The sequence below is a fragment of the Mus caroli genome, unplaced genomic scaffold (assembly GCF_978045245.1).
Source record: "Mus caroli unplaced genomic scaffold, Mus_caroli_1 scaffold_6, whole genome shotgun sequence".
NCBI classification, from domain to species: domain Eukaryota; kingdom Metazoa; phylum Chordata; class Mammalia; order Rodentia; family Muridae; genus Mus; species Mus caroli.
The window spans coordinates 1,901,117-1,921,781 of NW_028227261.1; the positions used below are offsets into that span (position 1 = coordinate 1,901,117).

The following is a 20,665-nucleotide window of genomic DNA, read 5'->3' on the forward strand; positions in this document are numbered from 1 at the left end:
CCTCATGCCCTCAATGTGTAGCTACTCCGCCTTCACCCCCACCAGGCTGTGGGGGTCACTAGGTAGTGTTTGGGTTGGGCTGCCCTTGGATTGGAGTACAGCAGTCGGCAGGCAATGGCCTCCAAGGATATGCAAGAAGCAGGAAAGGCTCCGTCTAATCCCTGAGTTGCAGGTCCTTGAGTAAACTCCAGATGGACTGACTCTCATGTCCTGGCTAGGGTGGGACAGCCTCTGCTAAGCTCAGACCCCTGGGGAGATCTCCTGGGGCACAGGGGAGGCCACACCTGTATCCTAACACCTCGAGAGTTGAAGGTCAGGCCTCTGAGAAAGCAGCCTGACACCCACCCCCACCCACCCCCCACCCCCCACCCCCCACCCCCGTTGCCTGCTCCCTAAGCTCAGAGAATAGAGCTGGGTTCCATGCTTTGCTAGCAGTGTGTGAATCCTAGTGTTTGAGTTCTGAAAGTCGGGGTTGCAGGGTGGGTGGCGAGCTAGCTGTGCACAGCGTGAGCTCTGTTTGCTCCACCATCTACACCTGGGCATCTCTCACCCCCTACCTTCTTCAGGCACAAAATATAGTTGCTTGGTGGCCTCATCCACAGCCAGCCTGGAGTGGTGAAGCCTTTGAGCTGATTGTCAGCTAAGAGGGAACATGGGGGCAAGTGGTTGAAGGACTCAGCCACTTAACCCATGTCTCTGTTTAACAGAGTCAAGCTTACAAAAGCTTCCAGGGAATCCGCTCGTCACCCAAGGGAATACACAGGGTCCTGGGAGCAGGCATCAAGAGTGTCACAAGGGGTCTGGGACAAGCCATGAGTGAGCTGTACGGTTTCCTGCTCCATATTCTAAGTTGCTTCTACTTCGTACCTTCAGACGTTCATTGCCACCCTTCGTCAGGAACCCAGGGGCTCACTGATAGGTGTTCAATGGGAGACAGAGCAAGCTAAGGGGGAGAAAGACTGAAGACCCAGTTCCTATCAATGTGCTCAGGGTCAGCCTTTGCGGCAAAGTCCTTGGGGAAGAGGGAACAGGCACAAAGCACTTGGTTTATTGCTTTGTGCTGACACTGACTTTTCAAAAGGATTCTTCCAGTGTCTGCCCCGGGTGTACAAGGATCTTGAAAAGTACATGCTGAGTGTGAAGGGTTGATGTGAACAAAGCCCCTCCTGCCACCTTTGATGGGTCCATCAGACTCCATCACTCCTGCCTGCTTGGATGGATGCTGAGTGTGAAACATCTATCTGAATGGTGGCCCTCTGCCACCTCTGATGAGTCCATCAGACTCGATCACTCCTGCCTGCTTGCACGCTATCCTATCCACCTTGACATACCTACTCCCCTGGTCACCCTTCCCACCTAGAAACGCCTTCCCCAGGACACCCCTGCCCCAGGAGACCCCTGACCACCAACCTCCTTTCAGCCACCCTGCCTTTTGCATGCCTGGTTAGCCACCCCAGTTGCTGCTGACTTCAAATTCTTTAGATTAGAGCTTACCATAGGCACTGAGCAAAGCAGGCAAGAGCTGGAAAGGTCCATTGCACCTAAAGCTGCCAGCCCGTGGTCCAGGTCTTCTTGCAAGCAACCTCGGGGTGGGGGTGGGGAGACAGAGATCAGCAAGCCAGTCTCTGCAGCTAAGTTCAGAAGATAGCATCAACAACAAAGAGAATGAGCAGAACACGGTGAGGAAGCTGGGCATCTGTGTGCTGGCCAGGGCCAAACTGAGACTTTCCAGTTGAAAGGAAACAAATGTTTTCTGGCATTCAGGTGGTGTGATGTCCGACAGGAGCAGGTACACCCAGGCACATGTGTTGTGCACGCACAAGCTCACACACCAGGACTTGGATGCAGCCGTATACCCTCATAACACCTTTAGCTTCAGACATGCTCTTTCTAGGTCAACGCCCCGCTGTCTTTGGCGGGGGGGGGGGGGGTCGTGTCAGACACAAGAAGGCTCTGCTTTCTCACACCTGGACAGCCTAGTGGAAGGTTTTACTGTGCTAGAGACTCGTCATTGCCTAACCTGTCTGCAAGCTATTCTCTACGAACTAGAAAGGACACCTGCTTCTCTCCTCCAATCTCCTGGAGGTTCCTAGGACCAGGTGGCCTGGGTGGACAGAGCCTCTCCTTACCTAGAATTGGGTGAGGTCTTAGACAACCTGCCATCCTGCCTAACCCCTGAGGCCAGTACAGCGTGATATAACACACACAGGACAGGCACCTCTGACCTCAGGTGTGTTTCTTCCCCAGCAGATCTCTGAAGACTTGGGTAGCGAGAAGTTCTGCATGGATGCCAATCAGGCGGGGTCTGGCAGCTGGCTCAAGTATATCCGTGTAGCATGTTCCTGTGATGACCAAAACCTTGCCATGTGTCAGATCAACGAACAGGTAGGTCTAGGCTGCTCACTGGGCTTCTGTCCCTGTGAACTGTCCTTGGATACAGCACCAGGGTGGTCCGGTGTTAAGATGAGGATCAGCAGAGCCTCTGATAAGGTCATGGGTCACCTGCTAAGCTCTGTCCTGCCACAAGGGGTGGCCATTTGACACCTGCCCAGGATGGGCTACCTGGAAAACTTAGCTGCCCCCAGAACACTCCACAAGAGCAAAGACTACAAATCAAGGGACAGGAGAATGTGTCTGAGGCTGATGGCGATGGAGAACTGAAGGCTTGGTTTTAAAGACCAGCAGGAGTACACAGGCCCTCAAGTCACAGGGCCCACATTCCCTACCAATGACAGGAGATATGGGAAGAGCAGTGGATGGGAAAAAATGGGAAACAGTCTTGCCTAAACAGCCCTGGTCAAACAAGGTTTCCAAAAGGGTCGGCGCTGGCCAGTCTATCACCACACAGGTGCCTTCTATGCCAGGCTAAAGGAAAATATCCAAAGCCCACAAGTCATAATCGTGGCCTGACCTACTGCCAAGAAAGTGGTCTTGCGTTGGCATGGCCTCCCTTCTCTCTAGGAGTAAACTGAGCTGAGCTATCCTGACTTCAATCCCCCCATGAGCCCAGGAACCTCCAGTTCTGAGCTCAGTATCTCAGAGCAGAAACCCTCGTAAGTTCACTGTCTCCTCCAGCTTCATGGCTTATCAGTGCGTTCGTTCCCAAGGCCTGAGTCCAGACCTGGAAGTCCATCAGGAGAGAAGACTTCAGTTTCTTTCCACTCCACCAGCGCTGTAATCAGCACCGCGTTGTCCTTTCTGTAGCCTCAAGTTTGACACTGCGGACTCTTGTTACTCCAGCAAAGCTGCCTCCTGTTCTCAGAGCACGGATGGGTTCCTCTGGCTCCCAGCTCCCAGCTGTCTGGGCAGAGCAGTTTATTCTGCCTGTGTCTTAGGGCTACATGGGAGATTTTGTTGAGAGAGAGAGAGAGAGAGAGAGCTCCATTTACTTTTAAAAAACAATTCCTGAAGACCACGTAACAAAGGCCCCATTCTTGTGTGGCCTCTGTGAGCTGTGGTTCGAGGCTCTTGACTCTAGAGAAATATTTTGCATTTAAAAAGACAACAAGGAAGCTGTGGGGAGACCCCTGACCCTGCACACTGCCGGATGGAGTTCCTCGAGAAATTAGTCGACTTAGCTCTTGGGCTCAGTTTGGACCTAGCAGTGAATCTACTGGACACCAGACACCTGCTGGTTCCAGACAACCAAGACCAGGGTCTCTGTTACCAAGACTTCCAAGACCTTAACCAAAACCATAACACTGGGAGCAGAGAAAAAGGACTTTGTGACCGACTGAAGAAATAAATAACCGTGATTAAAATGGAACATAGAAGGAAAAGTAAAGGCAGAGCAACACAACGCTGGATTTAAGGCACACAGAGCTTGGTCAGGCTCCGTCTGAAGCTCAAGTCTGCAGAGCACCCTGGCCTGGGAAGCATTGGAGGAGGGGTGCAGCTGGGTGCAGGGGTGGGCTTCTGTGAGGTGCCGGTAGAGCGGAGAGGACACAGGTTTTGTTACTTAGGAAATGGATGCTAGAACTCAGATACCCTAAAGCAGTGAGGCGTACTGTATCTTTGTGGGGCAAACTTTTTAGGAAACACAGAGAAGGATCCTCTCAAAGGAACACTGGTCTTCAGAAACCCTTATAAAAGCCACTTCAAGGAAGTTTACTTTAAACTACCTTGTGGGTAAGAGAAGAGATTGCCTGGCAGGAAAATTCTCCTTTCATTTCAGACCATGGGCAAGAAAATGGTCCTTCAGGATAAGGTAATTTACAACCTTTCACTCAAAGCTACTGCATCCCCAGCCTTGCCCTGCCCTGTGCCTGTGCTCTCTGGCCTGTGCCCTGTGCCCTGTGCCCTGTGCTCGCACACCAGGCTGTGCTGTCTGGCTAGCATCAAGTCAGACTTGCCTGGATCCTCACCTGCTGGTTGTCTCTCTCCCATATGACCTTGCAGGATGAATTCTCCCTGGTTTAAGCCCATACCAGGACAAATAATAGCCTCACATTCAGAAGGAACTGGAGTGTTAAGCATACACACACATAGACACACACACACACATACACACACACACATACACACACACACACACATACACACACCACACACATACACACACACATACTCACACACACACATACACACACACACACACATACATACACACACACACACACACACACACACACATACACACACGCACACCTGTTCCTCTATTCCTCCCTCTCCTTTCCACTCTCCTCCTCTTTCCTCCCAGATGGCCACAGCTCCCACATAAGCACTTCTTTTCCTGGCCATCCAGTGGAGACAGTTGTTCCCACAGAGTAGCGCTTTGGTCCTCTCTGTGGCTGAATAAAATGTCCTAGAGATCCAGGACTGAAAAAGATGCCTGAGGACAAGCTTCTCTTTGAGAAGGAAACACTAAAAAGTGTCAGTAGTGGTTCTCAGATTATGTTCCCCCTCCCAAGAGTGTCCACAAAGACTTCTAGGCAGTTAAGGATGCCAGATACTCACAGACATATACATGCACATGCATGTGTGTTCACATGGGGACATGTACATACCTAAACATACAACCACATGTGCGAACACATGTACTGTGAGCATATACACATATGACATGTACTGTGAGCATACACACACATGCACACACACACAGCACTCCCAGGACAGCACAGACCCTGAAGGGAAGGAGCCCATGACCCAACGCCTGCATTACAGAAATGGTGTTGTACTATCCAGGACATTCACTGAGGAAAATGCGTCAAATTAGAAATGAATAGGCCTTGTTTCAAGATTCAAGATGCATGACCTCAGTATCTCCCATATCCAAGAGAGACACAGGGACGGAAGAAGCTACCAGCATCTTAAGAGAAGATTCTGGGAGTTACAATTATCAGAAGAGATGAGCTGTCACGTGCAGAGGGGAGATGGCTCTAAACTGAAGACACAGGTCAGTGCTGAGAACAGGAATTCAGCATCCCTAGGCCTTGTGCTCATAATGGGCTTGAGTTAACTCAGAAGCCTGGATTTCTGGTGTCCTGTGTCCTGTGTCCTTGGAAGAGACTACATGTCAACTGTACATAAGAAACTGAGAAAAGTGGTCTCTTGAACCATCACGGGGCCACACCTGTCCCTGTGCAGCACGGGGCTGTGACCCAGATAGGCTCTGCAATCTGTAGCCGCCCACCTTTCTCCTGATGCTGAGAATCCTCTCAGCCCAGCCATGTGCCCTCCTCGCTCCAGCCTTGCCTGACACATTCAGACCTGCCTCTGGCTAGAGGACAAAGGTTATCTTATGTGATCATCTGCAGCCCTTCGGATCTGGAGACATGGGCAGGAGAAGAGAACCGGAGACTCCAAGGGACTCAGTTCCCATCCAGCCTTCCTGAAACTTCCCTCCAGTGTGTAGCCTCCTGGTGCCTTGGCTGTGGGTGGATGTGAAGCCAGTGGCCCTTCTCTCCAGTGAGGCTAACCAGTGCCATGTGCCTATCCTTCTCAGATCTCATGCCTAGTGACACCACAGGAAAGTGCTCATTGCCCTGTACCCAAGTTACCACCTGGGCTGTGAGATTCCCTTCCTGGCGCTCTGTGGTTCTAAGAGTCCTCTTTCTGGGGGGAGGGGACCTCATGCTCATGAGAAGGGATTGGTCTCTCCTCATGTCTTCCTTGTGGTTCTGAAAAAGGGAGGCAGGCAGCTGAGGAAATCCATGCTAGGCCGTGAGTATTCCTCCGGTACACACAGAGAAGTCACGGTGGCCTTTGGTCAGCAGTACACCTGGCCCCTAAAGATCATGCATTCGAAAAACAAAGGTGTGGGACCAGTCCATCTGGTCAGAACGACATGGCCACTGAAGAAGTCCGGGAGTAGGGCTTTGCCCTGGTGTTTGGGGGTGGGGGCAGCGAAGTTACAGCCTTAGAGCACTCCCAGATGCCAAGCGGTTGGGAGCAACCATTTCTGGGTACTTCTGCTGTCTCTTCTGAGGACAAACGGGCACTGAAAGGCATCCCAGTTCACTCTGGACACCTCAGGTGGAGCCCCCACCAAGCCCTTCCGACAAGTCCTCTCTCTTTGGAAAATTCAAAACATCCAGGTCACCCCTGGGTGTTTTTTTTTTTCCTCCTGCAATTATGAGCAAATGGGTTGGTTTGAAGCATTGAGGAGACACAAGCCGGGTCTGTTACTGAGTTTGTTTTAATGTTAAGCAAGTAAAAGAAAGCTTGGAGATGCTGTGCCCACAGGAAGAGGCAGGGGCAAGCAGAGCTCTACTCACAGAGGGGCTATTTTCTCTTTTCTGTACACTGCCTCAGAGCGGGGGGATGTGGGTAGAGAAAAGAGCATTTACTGATCAGCAGGCTGAGGTTGGAGGACAGAGTGAGGGCGTCCCTTCCAGCAGCTCTGGGAGAGGCCGTGAGGCTGCTCCGGCTTCTTACCTCTCTTTTCATCTATAAGAACAGCCCAAACCTGTGCTGTCTGCACAGCACCCTGGTAGTCCAAGGCAGGGTGAGCAGCCAGGATGCCATGCTTAGCCTGTGGCTGGAAGGCGGAGCCCACCATAGCAATGCAGCTCAAAGAGCAGGTCTGCCCACAGCAGGGGAGCAGCCCCTCTTGAACAAGGTGTTTGAGCAGAGGGCCTGGCAAGGAGCTGTGCATTCGAGCATCCATAGACCCGTCCCTGAATCTTAACAAAAACCTTGTGCTGCTAAGCCCAGTCAAGCCTGGTGGCCGACGGCTGGTCTCTTGCTTTCATTTCCCTCTCCATCCACAGAACCTGCTTTACCTCCAGGGTACATGATCCATCCGCTAGGGCTGATATTTCAAGCAGGGTCATCAGACTCCGAGCCCCTGAGCTTCCTGGCTCCTTTTCCTTTCTCCCTACATTGTTTTAAATTAAAAATCATAAATTTTTTGCTTTAGTCCTTTGAAAGGGTAGCTCCAAATAGGAAAACACTCTTTTCTCTTTGAAAACAAGTAAGGTGTGATTAGGGAATTTGTTGAGCCTTTCTTAACCATCAAACAAAACACTTGAACTACCTAATGCAGGACAGCAGGGTCTCAGCAGGAAAAAAAAACACTGGTCATCCAACTTGATGACCTGAGTTCAATACCGGCAACCCGGTGGTCAAAGGAAATAACAAACTTCTTCAAGTTGTGCTCAGACCTACACACACACACACACACACACACACACACTCACAGAAACCATATACACACACACTCTCACAACACTTCTCACACATACGTTCATACTCACACACACATACATACACACACACTCACACACACTGTCTCTCTCTCACACACACACACACTCTCTCTCTCTCACACCACACATACACTCTCTCTCTCTTACACACACACACACACAAACACACAGGAACATACACACCACACACACTCTCACAACACTTCTCACACACTCTTATGCACACCACACATACACGCTGACACACATCACACCATGTACTTTCACACACACCACACACACACTCATACACTCTCTCACACACACATACTCACAACCACCACACACACACTCACACCCATGCACACACAATGCAATTTAGAATTTTTTTTTTAAAGCCTTAAAAAAAAATTAATGTCAAAATTTGTTTTAATTCAGGAAAAACATCAGGGCCTCTGTGGTTCAGGAGGATCCTCTATTTTGAGAAGCAGTTAAGTGTGAACTCAGCTTTCTACTGTGTTGGTGTCACAATACAGCCGTGTGTCATAGTGGATCTTCCATTAACTAAATGTAGTGCCTGTTGGAGGCCATCTCATGGGGCTGATTATTTAGTTACGGGCTAATACTTCATATTTTTATAACCCTCATTCAAACTTTGCAGCCAAGGAAGAGATAAATGTGTTAAGGATTAATAAGTTTTTTTTTTGAGTGACAAACATATTGTAACAAGATTATAAAGGCTTGGACACAGAGGAAGCTGCCCCAGCCAGGCGTATGGCTCGAGGACCATATAGATACAGGGCTACCAATGAATTTTATCTTGGCCAAAGAAAGGAACCACATGCATGTCCACCAGTTTTAAACCGGGACTTCGCTCATTTCCTTCCTACGTCACCTGCTGGGGATTTCGTTGGCTAAAATGGTAGGATGCTAAGAAGAAGCAGGCCTGGGAGGGAACTCTGGGACGTTGGTCTTAGTCACTTAAACAGTGTTTTTGGTACGGGCCCAGGGCTCTTAGGAGCTGAGAGCTGACAGTCATTGTGGACTGTAATGAATGTTCATTTGCATGAAAATCCCCTGGGCTTGGGCCCGATCTCCGAACAGGTGTCTGTCTTTGGGTGAGACAGTCACACGCTCTCTTTACCTGCATGGAACCAGGTCTTTGAGTCTAGAATGTGGCCGGGGAATTTGGGCTGAGTGAAGTATAGTCACAAGTGAGGGTGTTGGCCCAACCTCTGCTGCCCCTGCTGGATGAGGGAAGCTGGGGGCGAAGAACCTGAGACTCCTGCCTGCCTGTGTGTATCCTTATTGCAGAGAGTCACAGACAGAAGCTTGTCAACTCAGCTGCCGAGGAGAAGGTCCCTACCCTCAGGTTCTTAGACAAGGAGAAGCCACCAGACCTTGGGTGACAGGTCCCCAGGACTTGTGTGTACCTAAAACATGGGGTGCTGCGTTTTAGAAAGAAGGCAGATTGCTTCTTCCCTGTGGCCCTGCACCCCAGGATGCTTGGGGAGGGGGTGGCTAGAGGGTATCAGACTCCTAGCTTCTTCTTCTCCTGTTGTCTTGTGAAACTCAGAGGCAGCTCTCCTGTAACGCTAATGGCCAGGAGGCCAGAGCATTCTAGATGGAAACTATGTAATAAATCAAGTATAAGAACCTTAAGGGTTAAGCACAGAAGGGGCCTAAGCATACAGTGGACAGCAGTGTGTAAGCATAGGATACCCCACCCCGTCCCCCTCAACCTGGCACCCCCGCCAACACCCCCAGTTCCCACCGAACTTGGCCTTTGTTAAGGGAAGTCACCCAGCCCCACAGACCAGGAACCGGCTTTCTCAGAATTCCTGGCTGATAAGGCCTTTGTGCCACTTGAAACAGGTCATAAAAGCAGGGGCTGGCTTCTGTGTGCACCTCCTGTGGTTGCCTAAGGCAGGGCGGAGACTCCAGGAAAGGCTGTGAAGATTTCTGTTCACTTTCTTAGCCTCCCAGGTGGAGGCAAGAGGAGACACCTCAACCCCACCCTGGCCTCTGCAATTAGTGCTAATAGAGACTAATTAATTACTGATTACGGGGCTCAAAGTCCTACAGCCACAGCTACTGAGCTTAGTGCCTTGTGTCCCCAACATGCCCCTGGCAGGGGGCCCTGGTGGCCATCCTGTGAGGCTGAGGAAGGGACGGTTGTAGCCCTACTGTGGCTCTTGTTGCCGTGTGCATGCCGGTGGGAGGGTCCCAGGAGGCTCCTGTCTTCAGAACTGGAGTGGAGGCCCATGGAGCCCCGGTGAGCCCAGGAGCAAAGGTGTGGAAGGGTATGGATTCCCGGTAGTCCTCAGAGGGGATCAGAGAAGGGACTCTGGGAAGTCCCTGGAGCCAAAGTGGGGGTCAGGAGGCCTCATGTCCCCAGAAACAGGGGCTTGGGGTGGGCAGGAGTGGGTCCCAGGAGGACTGGCTACCTTCCGAGGAATCGGGAAGGAAAGCGGTGGCCATGTAGCTCCCAGAATCAGAACTGGGTGGCAGAGCTCCAGGTTCCTGCAGCCCAGAGAGAAAGGAGTGGGGTGTATGTGGAGAGGAGCCTTGGAGGTCAGTCAGCCTAACCAGGGGTGTTGTGAGAGGCAGGCAGCCTGGGAGGGATGTGGGGGGAAGGGAAGGGAACGCTCCCCTCTGCCTTTCTTCACCTCTCAGAATAGGCACCCAGCAGCCTGGTGAGGAGAATACACTCTGCTGCCATGGCTGCCATGGCTGCCATGGCTTTGTGCATTCTGGGTAATCACAGATTACAAGATGGGAGGAAGGCCGGTTGGTGGCAAGTTCTGACTCTAACCAGGACCTCCAGGGACCATGCCTTCATTCTCTTCTCTTTCAGCCCTGTCCCCAACACCAAGTCACCCAGCACGCTGGTGCTGAGCCATAGGCATGACGCCTGTGTTTGCCGACCACTTCTGTATGCACTCTGCTGTCAGAGGGAAATGTGAGCAAGCTTGTTAACGGCCGATGCACACCCTCCAGCTCAGGGGGCTCCCGTGTGGCCACAGCAACTCACTCTGGGGCAGCTGTGGGTGTATCCTTTCCTGAAGCAAAGCTGGCTCACGCCTGACCTTCAAAAGGATAAGCTACTCAGCCGCCCGCCGCGTGGTGACGCAAAACTGAGATCTTAGAAACCACTGGTTTTATTCAAGAACTCTGTTTGATCCCATTTCTGGCCTCCATTTTAAGATCTCTTTGTAGTACCAACCTCCCTGAGAATAACTCCCAAGCTACTACCGTGGACTGCTGTGTGAAGGAATGCCAGCCACACTGATAAGATTCCTGTGTCTACCTGCAGGCTCCCAACTGTGCACTTCCGCGATCTGGTGTTCTGGGAGGGACAGCCAATGGGCACTGGCAACCCAGTGCAGTTCCTCTGTGGCCTTTAGTGACACCCAGGAGTCACTCTGGAGCTATAACCCTAAGTAGGGCTGTCTTCCTGGGAAGCAAGCAGCTGCCCCAGGCAGGGCAAACCTCTGCCAGGACCGACCAGTAAGAACCAGCAGAAGTGTTGTTTACTGTCTGTGGCTTGGGGAGCCACCTCCCCTCTTGTCCCTGTGCTTAAGCTGGTTTGTCTTCTCTTAAAATGCTCTTTCTTCTGCCCTTCCTCCTGTCTCAAACCCTCCAGCAATGCTGAAGGCTAGCCTGGGCCAGCTGGGCCTCTGCTAGGCCTCCCCAGAGCAGCAGGTGTCTCTGGAGTATCTCTCTCACATCAACAGCCCTAACATCAGAACAGAGTCCCAAGCACACCCTTGCCATAGTGGGCAGTGAATTACTGTGACAGAGGAGGAGAGATTCCACCTGTCTGACACTTCCAGCTAAAAGAGATGCTTTCCTGAGCCAGCTGTGTTCCTGGGAGGAGGCCCAGGACCCACACAAGGGCTTTGGGCCTCTGGTGTCTTTGAGGCAGAGTGAAGTGGAAATGTAAGGGAAGGGTTCTTTGGAAAGTCAGTTGTGTTGCATGGGGTTTTGCTGGTGCAAACAGGTGACGGAACGTTTACCTGAAGTGGACACAGGTGAAAGGCTAAAGCAGACTGGTGAAGGAACGTTGTTTTGCTGAAGCGGACACAGGTGAAAGGATGGTATGCTAAAGAAAACATGTGAAAGGACACGTGATGGAGGATTCTTCGCTAGCAACATGCATGTATTGGTCCACCTTACATTGAGTAGTTGAGCTGCATCTGTTGAGATTCCACAGAGAGAAAATGCACCAAAAATCTTGTGGCGGTGTGCCGCAGTTTCTTGCCACTTCCACAGACTCGAGCTGATTGGCAGAGGGATGTCAGCTGAGAGAGACACAGGTGCTGAGGCAAAGCGCGTGAAGGACACGTGATGTTTGGAGGGTATAAATAGGACTCCACGGACAGTGGTGGAGGCTGAGCTTGGCTCGCTTAGAGAGCCAGCTGGGCAATGCTTGTGGGCCTCGAGTCTTCATTGGTCTTCGGTTTGCTGAGAGGGGCATAGCTGAGAACTTCTGGCATTTGGGTTGACCCTGGTCTCTCTCGCTGACTCCAGCCTGGCTTTCTTTGCTAAGTTGTGCCGCCGCTGCTGGCTCGTGTTTGCTATCCCGACTCTACTGAATTGGACTGTTTGTTGGTAGATCCGTTAAGTGTTTGCAAGTGGATCCAACTGTTGCTGCTGACTCCTCTGAACTGAACTGCTGATTTCCTGATAAGATTTGTTCTGAAGAACCTTTCTAAGCAGGTCCACTTCCCCTGTATCCTTTCTTTCTCACTACCTCTGTCTGGGAGATGGGCTAGAAGGGAGGTTAAAGCATTTAAGAACCATCATTAAAAATAGGGTTTAAAATTTTCAAGTTACAGGAGAGTCTGAGCAAAGTCAAGAAAGACACCTCCCCAAATCACCCAGACCTGTGGTGCTCTTCCCACATGAACAATCTTCATCTCGGCTACCAAAGCAGGCATGGCTCAGCCCTGGGGAGACATGACAGCAAGATGCTCTCTGTGCTTCTATGTTTCAGACCATGATGCTGAACTGAGTCTCAGCTCCAGGCATAGAACCTAGACACACACACATAGGTCCATGCACCTGCACACACAGCACATATACACATACCACAGATATATACACGCACAAATGTACTACACATACATACACACCACACACAGAGACATACACACCACACACACATACACATATACATGCACACACATACCACACATACACACAAAGACACACAAACACACATGCATGCACATACACCACACATACACCACATACACACACACACACACACCAAAGTCTCCAAACCCCTGTCACCCGCTGGATGCAGATCCTGACAGACATTCACTCCATCCCACTCCTGGTCTTCCTGACTCATGGCTGCCACCCTGGTGTAAAAGTCACAGCCTGGCATCCTCACCCACAGAGCCTGTGCCCAGCTGTAAAGTACCTTCACAAGCAACAGCCACTCTGAGTCCCACCCTACCCCCAGTCCATCCCCCTATAGCCAGGTGTCTCCTGCTCACATTGACAAAGGAGATTTGAAAATAGACCAAAGCACTCTCACTGGGAAGTCGCTCCAAACTGGGGTATTTCCTGGGAACCCCTGGTCGGGATCTTGACTCAAGTACAGATACATATACACACCTTTCCTTTCTATCAGAGCAGAATACAAACTCAAATGGACTCAGTTTCTTTCCCTTCCTCATATGTTACAAACGTTCCTGCGTAAACCTTCTTCTCTGTAGTTAGCCACTGGAGCAGGCCAGTGTGATGGCTGAGCAGGCACCACCAAGCCTGAGAACCTGAATTAAATCCTTAAGATCCATATGGTGGGAGGAAGGAACTGACTCGCAAAAGTGGTCCTGTGAGATCCACTCTTTACCCCCCAATATACACAAAAATAAATACAATAAAATTTGTTGTAATTTTAAAATAAACAGTTTGGGGGCTGAGGAGATAGGCCAGCAGTAAAGAGTACTTGCTGTTATAGATCAGTGATTCTCTACCTTCCTAACCCCTGAACCTTTAGTACACTTCCTTATGTTGTGGTGACCCCCAACCATAAAGTCACTTTCGCTGCTACTTTCATTGTTTCATAACTGTAATTTTGCTACTGTTATGAATTACAATGTAACTATCTGGTATGCAGGCTATCTGATAGTGACGCCTAGGAAAAGGTTGTTCAACCCCCAAAGGGTCATGACCCCCCAGGTTGAGTTCCTCTGTTCTAAAGGATCTGAGCACCCACCTGGCAGCTTTGAAATTCAGTTCCAGGGGATCCAGTGCCCTCTTCTGGCCTTCTTGGGCACTGCATACATGTGGCATATATACATGCGGGTAAAAAAAAATACACATAAGATAAAAATAATTCTTTTAAAAAATTAAAACATAGGTCAAGTGGCCACCTCAGGCCAGCCCTCTCTATGGGTAGCAGTGCAGCAGTGGGGCAGAGGCTCCGTGGGCGCCTCTATGATGACAACATGCAACATGAGTGTTCACCGCTGTCTTTAATCTCTCTCTCTCTCTCCTAGATTTACTATAAAGTCATTAAGGACATCGAGCCTGGAGAGGAGCTGTTGGTGCATGTGAAAGAAGGTGCCTACTCCTTGGGTGTCATGGCCCCCAGCCTGGATGGTAAGACCCTGCTGAGCTGTGGCTCACCCCCCACACACACACACCTAGAAGAGCACACATGCTATCCCACGCCTGCATGCCACCTGCTAGGACCGGTGTTCATGGCTGATGCCCTGGCTGAGTTTTTACAGACCACAGGTGTATTACTCAAGCGTCCGTTGCTGTGATAAAGGCCATGACCAAAAGCAACTTGGGAAGAAGAGCTGCTTTGGTTTATATGTCCCAAGTCACAGTCCATTAAGGGAAGCTGAGGCACGGAATAAAGGAACAGAGACCATGGAGGGGTGCTGCTTGCTGGCTTGCTCAACCTGCTCTCTTATACAGCCCAGACCACCTGCTCTGGGGTAGCACCACCCACTGTGGGCTGGGCCCTCCCTCATCAATCATTAATTAGGAAAATGCCCCTACAGGCTTGCCTAGGGGCCAGTCTGATGGAGGCATTCTCTCAGTTGAGATTCCCTCTTCCCAGATGACTTGGCCTTGTATGAGTTAAACAAAAGCCAACCAGCACACCAGGCTATCAGACCCTCACCCCTGAGACTAGGGATTCCTCCTTTTCCCTGAGGCCTCAGAGCACATCCTGAATTTAAGAGGGGCTCGAGGCAAGCTCAAGAGGGATCTAGGCAAATTGGCCATTATGCTGAATTATATCTATAGAGAGTTAGTGACCCACAAAAGGAATTTCTTGTGTGTATGTGTATATGTCTGTTTATGTACATATATGCATGTGTGTGTGCACACATGTGGGGTTTACATGTGTGCTTAAGCATATAGAGGCATATAGTTGATGCTGAGCATCTCCTCTGATCACTTTCTGCTTTATTTATTGAGGGTCTCACCCATCTGGGCTGGGGAACACTCTCTCAGCTTCCTGGGACCTGGAGTTATAGGTGACTGGCTTTTACCTGGGTGCTGGGGATCTGAACTCAGGCCCTCATGCTTGTAAGGCAGGCAAACCTTTTATCCACGGAAACTTCCCCCAGGCCCCGGGTGATGCTTCAAGTGTATTACAGACTTTCTGTAGTAAAAGGGCCCCAACCTAGTTTGGTTCTTGGGAGAGAATCTTGTTCATGTAAGAGAGGAATCAGCCAGGCTCTTGATAGGAGCCCATCAGTAGTTACAAGTCCTAGAGAGATACAGAGGGGATGTTTGGTCAGAACAAGTATGGGTCCAACTGTTAGGGTGTGTCCAACAGGCTCTCCTGCCTGACCGTCTCTACCTGAGCATCTCTGAGGCGAGGGTAGAGAGGAAGCCAGTTTTACACACTCTGAGCGTTCTGACAGGTAGATTTATACTCTATGTGGACTGCTTGGGGCCCTGACACAACTGTTTTCAAGAAGGCCATGTCGGCAGTGAAGTGTGGCTCTGTTGGTATTGCTCACCAAGGGACTCCAGGGTTCATGTCTAATTTCTTGTGGAGCTTGGGTCGGGGGGGCTGTGTTCCTGGGTGTACAGGAGAAGTACACGTGTATGAGCATGCATCTAAAGGTCAGAGATCAACCATGGCTATTTTCCATCTGGTGCTTTCTCTCTTGTTTTGAAGATAAGGTCCCTTGCTAGCCTGGAGCTTACAACAATCAGGTAGGGCTAGATGGCCAGCAAGCCCCAGGGATCCTTCTGTTCCAGCCTACCAGCTCTGGAATTGGTGTCAGTACCACACCATTTTGTTCTAGAGATCAGACTCGGGGCCGGGGGGATGCAGCAAGCACATTGATGAGTTCTCTTCCTGGCTCTTGTGTGTCGGCGGCTTCCTCCTCCTCCTCTTCCTCCTCTTCCTCCTCTTCCTCCTCCTCCTCCTCCACTTCTTCTTCTACTTTTTCTTCTTTGGATGGGCTGCCAGTCTGACAGTGAACAGGAAAACATTGGCCCCTAGATGTTTCTAGAATCTAGAATAAATCCCATTGCCATCTCTGGGAGGCCAGTGCTTTGGATCCCCGAGGAGACTCAAGGATTCCTCGATGAAGACCAGGAAGCTGGATGCTCCCTGGAAGACTCTGTGACCACACTTGTGGACTCAGCCTCAGTTTATCTGTTGACCCTGGAAGCCTGCCAGTGGCCTGGGTGCCTCTTTTCGGTGGTGTGATGGTGGTAGCTTTGTTTTCTGCAGCAATACATACCTCTAAGTTGTCAGACCAGAAATTGGGACAGGAGGACTATTTTACCAGCCAGATCCTCTCTGACTCTAATTTCATTTTAATTGGGTGAACGAGAAAACAACAACAACAAAAAACCAAACCAAACCAAACCAAACAAAAACAAAAACAAAAAAAAAAAAAACAAATTGCCGAGACTTGTACAGCAAGAGGGAGGTTTCCATTTACCTAAGGTGGTCCTTGAGAGGACCTGTGAATCTTAGCCAGCACCGGAGACCCACAGAGGATAAATATTCTGAACCCAGAGGAGAATCCTGAGCCGTCGTTGTGTTTGTATGTTGAAATTCCTTTCTTCCAAAAGGTTCTTTTTAGAGCTTTGAGTCTTGTTCCCCTACACGCTCACACCCTACCCCCTGATATTAAATAACCCACTCTACATTTTTCCTAATAACTGATCAAACATTTGGGAGTTAATTACTTTCCACGCATAATAGTCTGACATCAAATATTTGACTTCCCTAACCTCTGCTGTCAAGATCACTTCTTCACCACCCCAACAGCTACTACCCGCCCCCCCCCCCAAGCACACACCCTAGTTAAATTCAGAATCTCACAGAAAGGAAATGCAAACTCGTCCCTCACTAAGATAATTATCATAAAAAAATCTTTTATCCTGGCCCCGGCTAAATGCAGCCAGCCCCTTATCGCCGCAGGAATTTGGAGTAGACTCTTGAGCGCTTTTGAGCTGCGGTTGTAGATTAGGATGCGGGTGCCGTGTAATTGTGAGCTCCTCAGTCTTCAAGCCATTAGGCAGGGATTTATTTTTCTGTTGCGTTCCCGTTCAGCCAGGAAAGTTGCTGATGGAACCCGAGCTGGGTGCAGGTTGACAGACAGGTGCTGGGATGGGGTAATTTGATGGAAGGTTAATCTACCCAGCCCAAGACCCCCACCACATTTAGAGTTTCTCTCTTGTGCTTTTGTGGGGGATCTGGAGGTCTGGGTCAGGGGTGGGGAACAACACTGTTCCCCCAGAGTTGGAGACCTGTACAGAGATGCAGCTCAGCGTCCTCACAGGTGGCCAGAAGGATGGCGGCACAGCCCACTCCCTTGTCACGAGACCCTATTATGTTTTGATTATTGGACGGAGGGGGAATATTTCTCTTTTTTTCTCTTTTTCTGAGAAGTACTTGCTCTTTGGAGGAAAGCAGTCGTTTGCATTCAAACCCTTTCTTCATTTAGAAAGCCTCCTGAGGATCCACTTCCCCTCTCCAGAATGGGGCCATTGTGTCGTGGGTACAGAAAAGACGCAGGCTGTGACGGGCTGTAAGAGACGTAACATCACTAACTATAAACTGCCTGTCGGTGGCTCCTTACATGGAATTTTCTGTGCTGGGAAAATATCTTGTAGAGTGCCCCAGGTGTGTCCCCAAGGCCACCCTCCCTGCCTAGAAAAATCTCAGGGGCTCTCCCACCGCACTCACCTGGGAAGACTAGGCCCAGGCATGTCCTGTTCCCAGCTCTGTCCTTCTATAGACACACGCTCAAGTCCAGAAAACGCTGAAGGCCAGAGGAGGATAGCATAGCCGCCGAGGTCATTCCCACCCTCCAGGGTGATCTTTAAATCATCCCAGTAAGAACCAACCTGAATTTTCTTACTGAATCCCTACATTTAAATATATGTTTAAGCACAGGCCTGATACAGTGGCACATGACTTTAATCCCAATGCCTGGTGCTGAGCCAGATGGATCTTTGTGAGTTCAAGACCAGCCTAGTCCACATAGAGAATTCTAGGCCAAGCAGGGCTACATGGTAAGACCCTGCCTAAAGACAACTTTTTAGATTTAATTTAAAAATAAAATAGTTTTTTAAGGCCAAATTCCCAGTCAGAACCATAAGCCTTGGCCAGCGAGAGAGATGGCTAATGATGTTTGGTTCCCCATGAACTACAGAGACTTCCTCTCTGATTCTAGAAAGACTAACAGACATAAGCATGTCTCATTCCTGACTCCAGGATCCTCACATCCATTCCCTTTTGGTTCTCAGGAGCAGCTCTGTGGAGCCACACAGATTCTGTGATAGCATGTGCCTGGGGTGCCTAGACACGGGGTCCTTTCTTGTGGGATTCTTACTCTGAAGACCAGGGGTGGCATGAAGGGTGCCGTGAACACCTTCGAATTCTCAGAGGATCTGACTGTTGCCCTCATAGCCCTCTGTGGGAAGTCAGAGCCCTGGTACCCTGCATCTCACTCCCAAATAGTGAAAAAGGCCAACTACAGCTGTGCACAAGTGATTCCGTGGGATTTCTCTTCACCCCTGTTCGCTCCCAAGTAACAACAGGGCGTTTCCGTGCCTGCTCTAGCCTGTTTTAGCTATTGAATGAATGACACAGAGACCTAATAAGTTCATTAACAAGCTGCAGGCACTGTGCTGGGCAGATATTTGGCTATCTAACCACCTATGGCTGGGGACTTCCCAGCCACATGGTCTGGTCCTTCACCTGCAACCCTGGCGCACTCTGTTCCCTGTGTGTCCTCATGGCGACTCCCTGACGATCTGTGTATCTATCCTCCAGGTCCTTCTCTTCTTCTCTCTCTTCTTTCTTGCCTCTCTCTTCTTGCTTGGGACCTCCCCCCAACCCCCAACACTCTGGGATCAGAAGGCCTGCTCTATTCTCTTCTGCCTGACTGACTATAGGTTGAATTGGCTCTTTACTAACCAGTCGGAGGTGATGGAAATGATTTTTTACACATCTCTGAGACAGAAGAGGCTCCAGCTAATCGTGACAACAGCAACATCCAGACTGCAACAGTGCACAGAGCCATCCCCCAACACAGCTAACCATCTCCAGAGAAGGGTCCATCTTGGGTGGAGGGTCTTGGCATATTGCCTGCCCTGAGAGTGCCCAGCAAGCCTCCTCATGGGCATTACGGTTCACAGTTTTCACACCGTGCTGCTCTGAGAAGAGCTCCTTTGAACTGTATTTGATTCCTCTGTAGACATGGAAAGTGGTTACTGTGTGTGTGAGTCACCTGTGCCTGCCTCTTCTCCACCCCAAACTGTGAGTTGTGTTGTCCCACTCTGACACCTAAGAAGGAGTTCAGGGCCTTCCCTGGAGATGTTAGGGGTGGAGATCTCCAAGCCAAGGCAAGAATACAGTCCTTGTTTTCCCAGCTCAGCAGAGAAGGGCACAGCACAACACAACACAGCAGGACTTTATGTAGGAAGGAATTCTACTTACCCAAAGGACCCATAGCACTTCCTTCCATAGTTTCATTTCCCCCACCCCCCAAAAGAGATATGGCTAAGGTAAGCCAGTGAGGCCAGGCTGTCTAGCCCCTGGCAGTAATTGGATTATCTGGGTCAGAAGTACTGCCCACCCAGTCATCCCTAAGCATACACATGCCCATTCCCTGCCACCCAGATATGACCAGTAAGCATGGTATTACATGGGTATCAGTGCACAGGCTCCACTGTGCCTCTGATACCTGGCTCTGCAGGGGACCCGGTGTTAGGATTGCCAGGTACAGCCCAGGACTACAATACTTCCATGGAGGAGAGGCTCACTCCTCAGAACTCCATGCTGTTCTGGGCACAGAGAAGCTAACCATGTCCTGCAGAGTCGGAAAACATTCTGTGGTTAAGGTGGGAGTCTCTCTCTGGTGGGAAGTGGGGTTGGGAGCAGCAAGCCCACCCCTGCCCTGACGTAAGTCCCTGCTCAGCGCCGGGTACCAGGCCAGTCCTTATGACCATGCACCTTCCCACACACTTGCACATGCACACGGATGCAAGCATACCTCCCACATACAAGCATTCAAAAACACAGACGCACATATTCACACACAAATGCAGATTCCCTAATACATGCCCATGCATGCAAACATACACCTGCATATTCACAGATGCATACATGTACACACAAACACCTCACAAATAATCATCTGTGTCTTCAGATGTGTAGAACATACACACACGTGCACACATAGCCCACAAACAGACATATATAGAATCACTCATAGGTATTCGTGAATGCATACATGCCCAATTTTTATGCATATATATATATATGCATATGCTACATGTGTGTTCAAATATAAAAACATGCTAACACATCACACATGTAGTTATATACATAAACATGTACCCACACTGACAACTAGCATACAGATGTACATATACCCACTCACTAATGTCTGAGTGCAAACGCCCAGGCACGCACTCACGTCCACATGTGGCTTTGCAAACACGGATGCAGTTCGTGTGAGACACTCCCACAAACACAGTAGTGTGTGAGCGTGCACATCCACATGCAACGACAGAGTGTGCCC

The 20,665-nt window shown here is 50.1% G+C and overlaps 1 protein-coding gene across 5 annotated transcripts in view; it reads left to right on the plus strand.

Annotated features, from left to right (window-relative positions):
• The window catches only part of Prdm16 (PR/SET domain 16), a 320,426-nt gene that overhangs the window by 267,060 nt on the left and 32,701 nt on the right, over window positions 1–20,665 (plus strand). For 4 of the 5 annotated variants that reach the window (XM_029476235.2, XM_029476241.2, XM_029476236.2 and 1 more), the window contains exons 4-5: window positions 2,248–2,385; window positions 14,144–14,246. In XM_029476235.2, the coding sequence (XP_029332095.1) occupies window positions 2,248–2,385; window positions 14,144–14,246 (241 nt within the window). The remainder of the gene's footprint in view (window positions 1–2,247; window positions 2,386–14,143; window positions 14,247–20,665) is intronic. The other variant, XM_029476240.2, reaches the window with a different exon arrangement.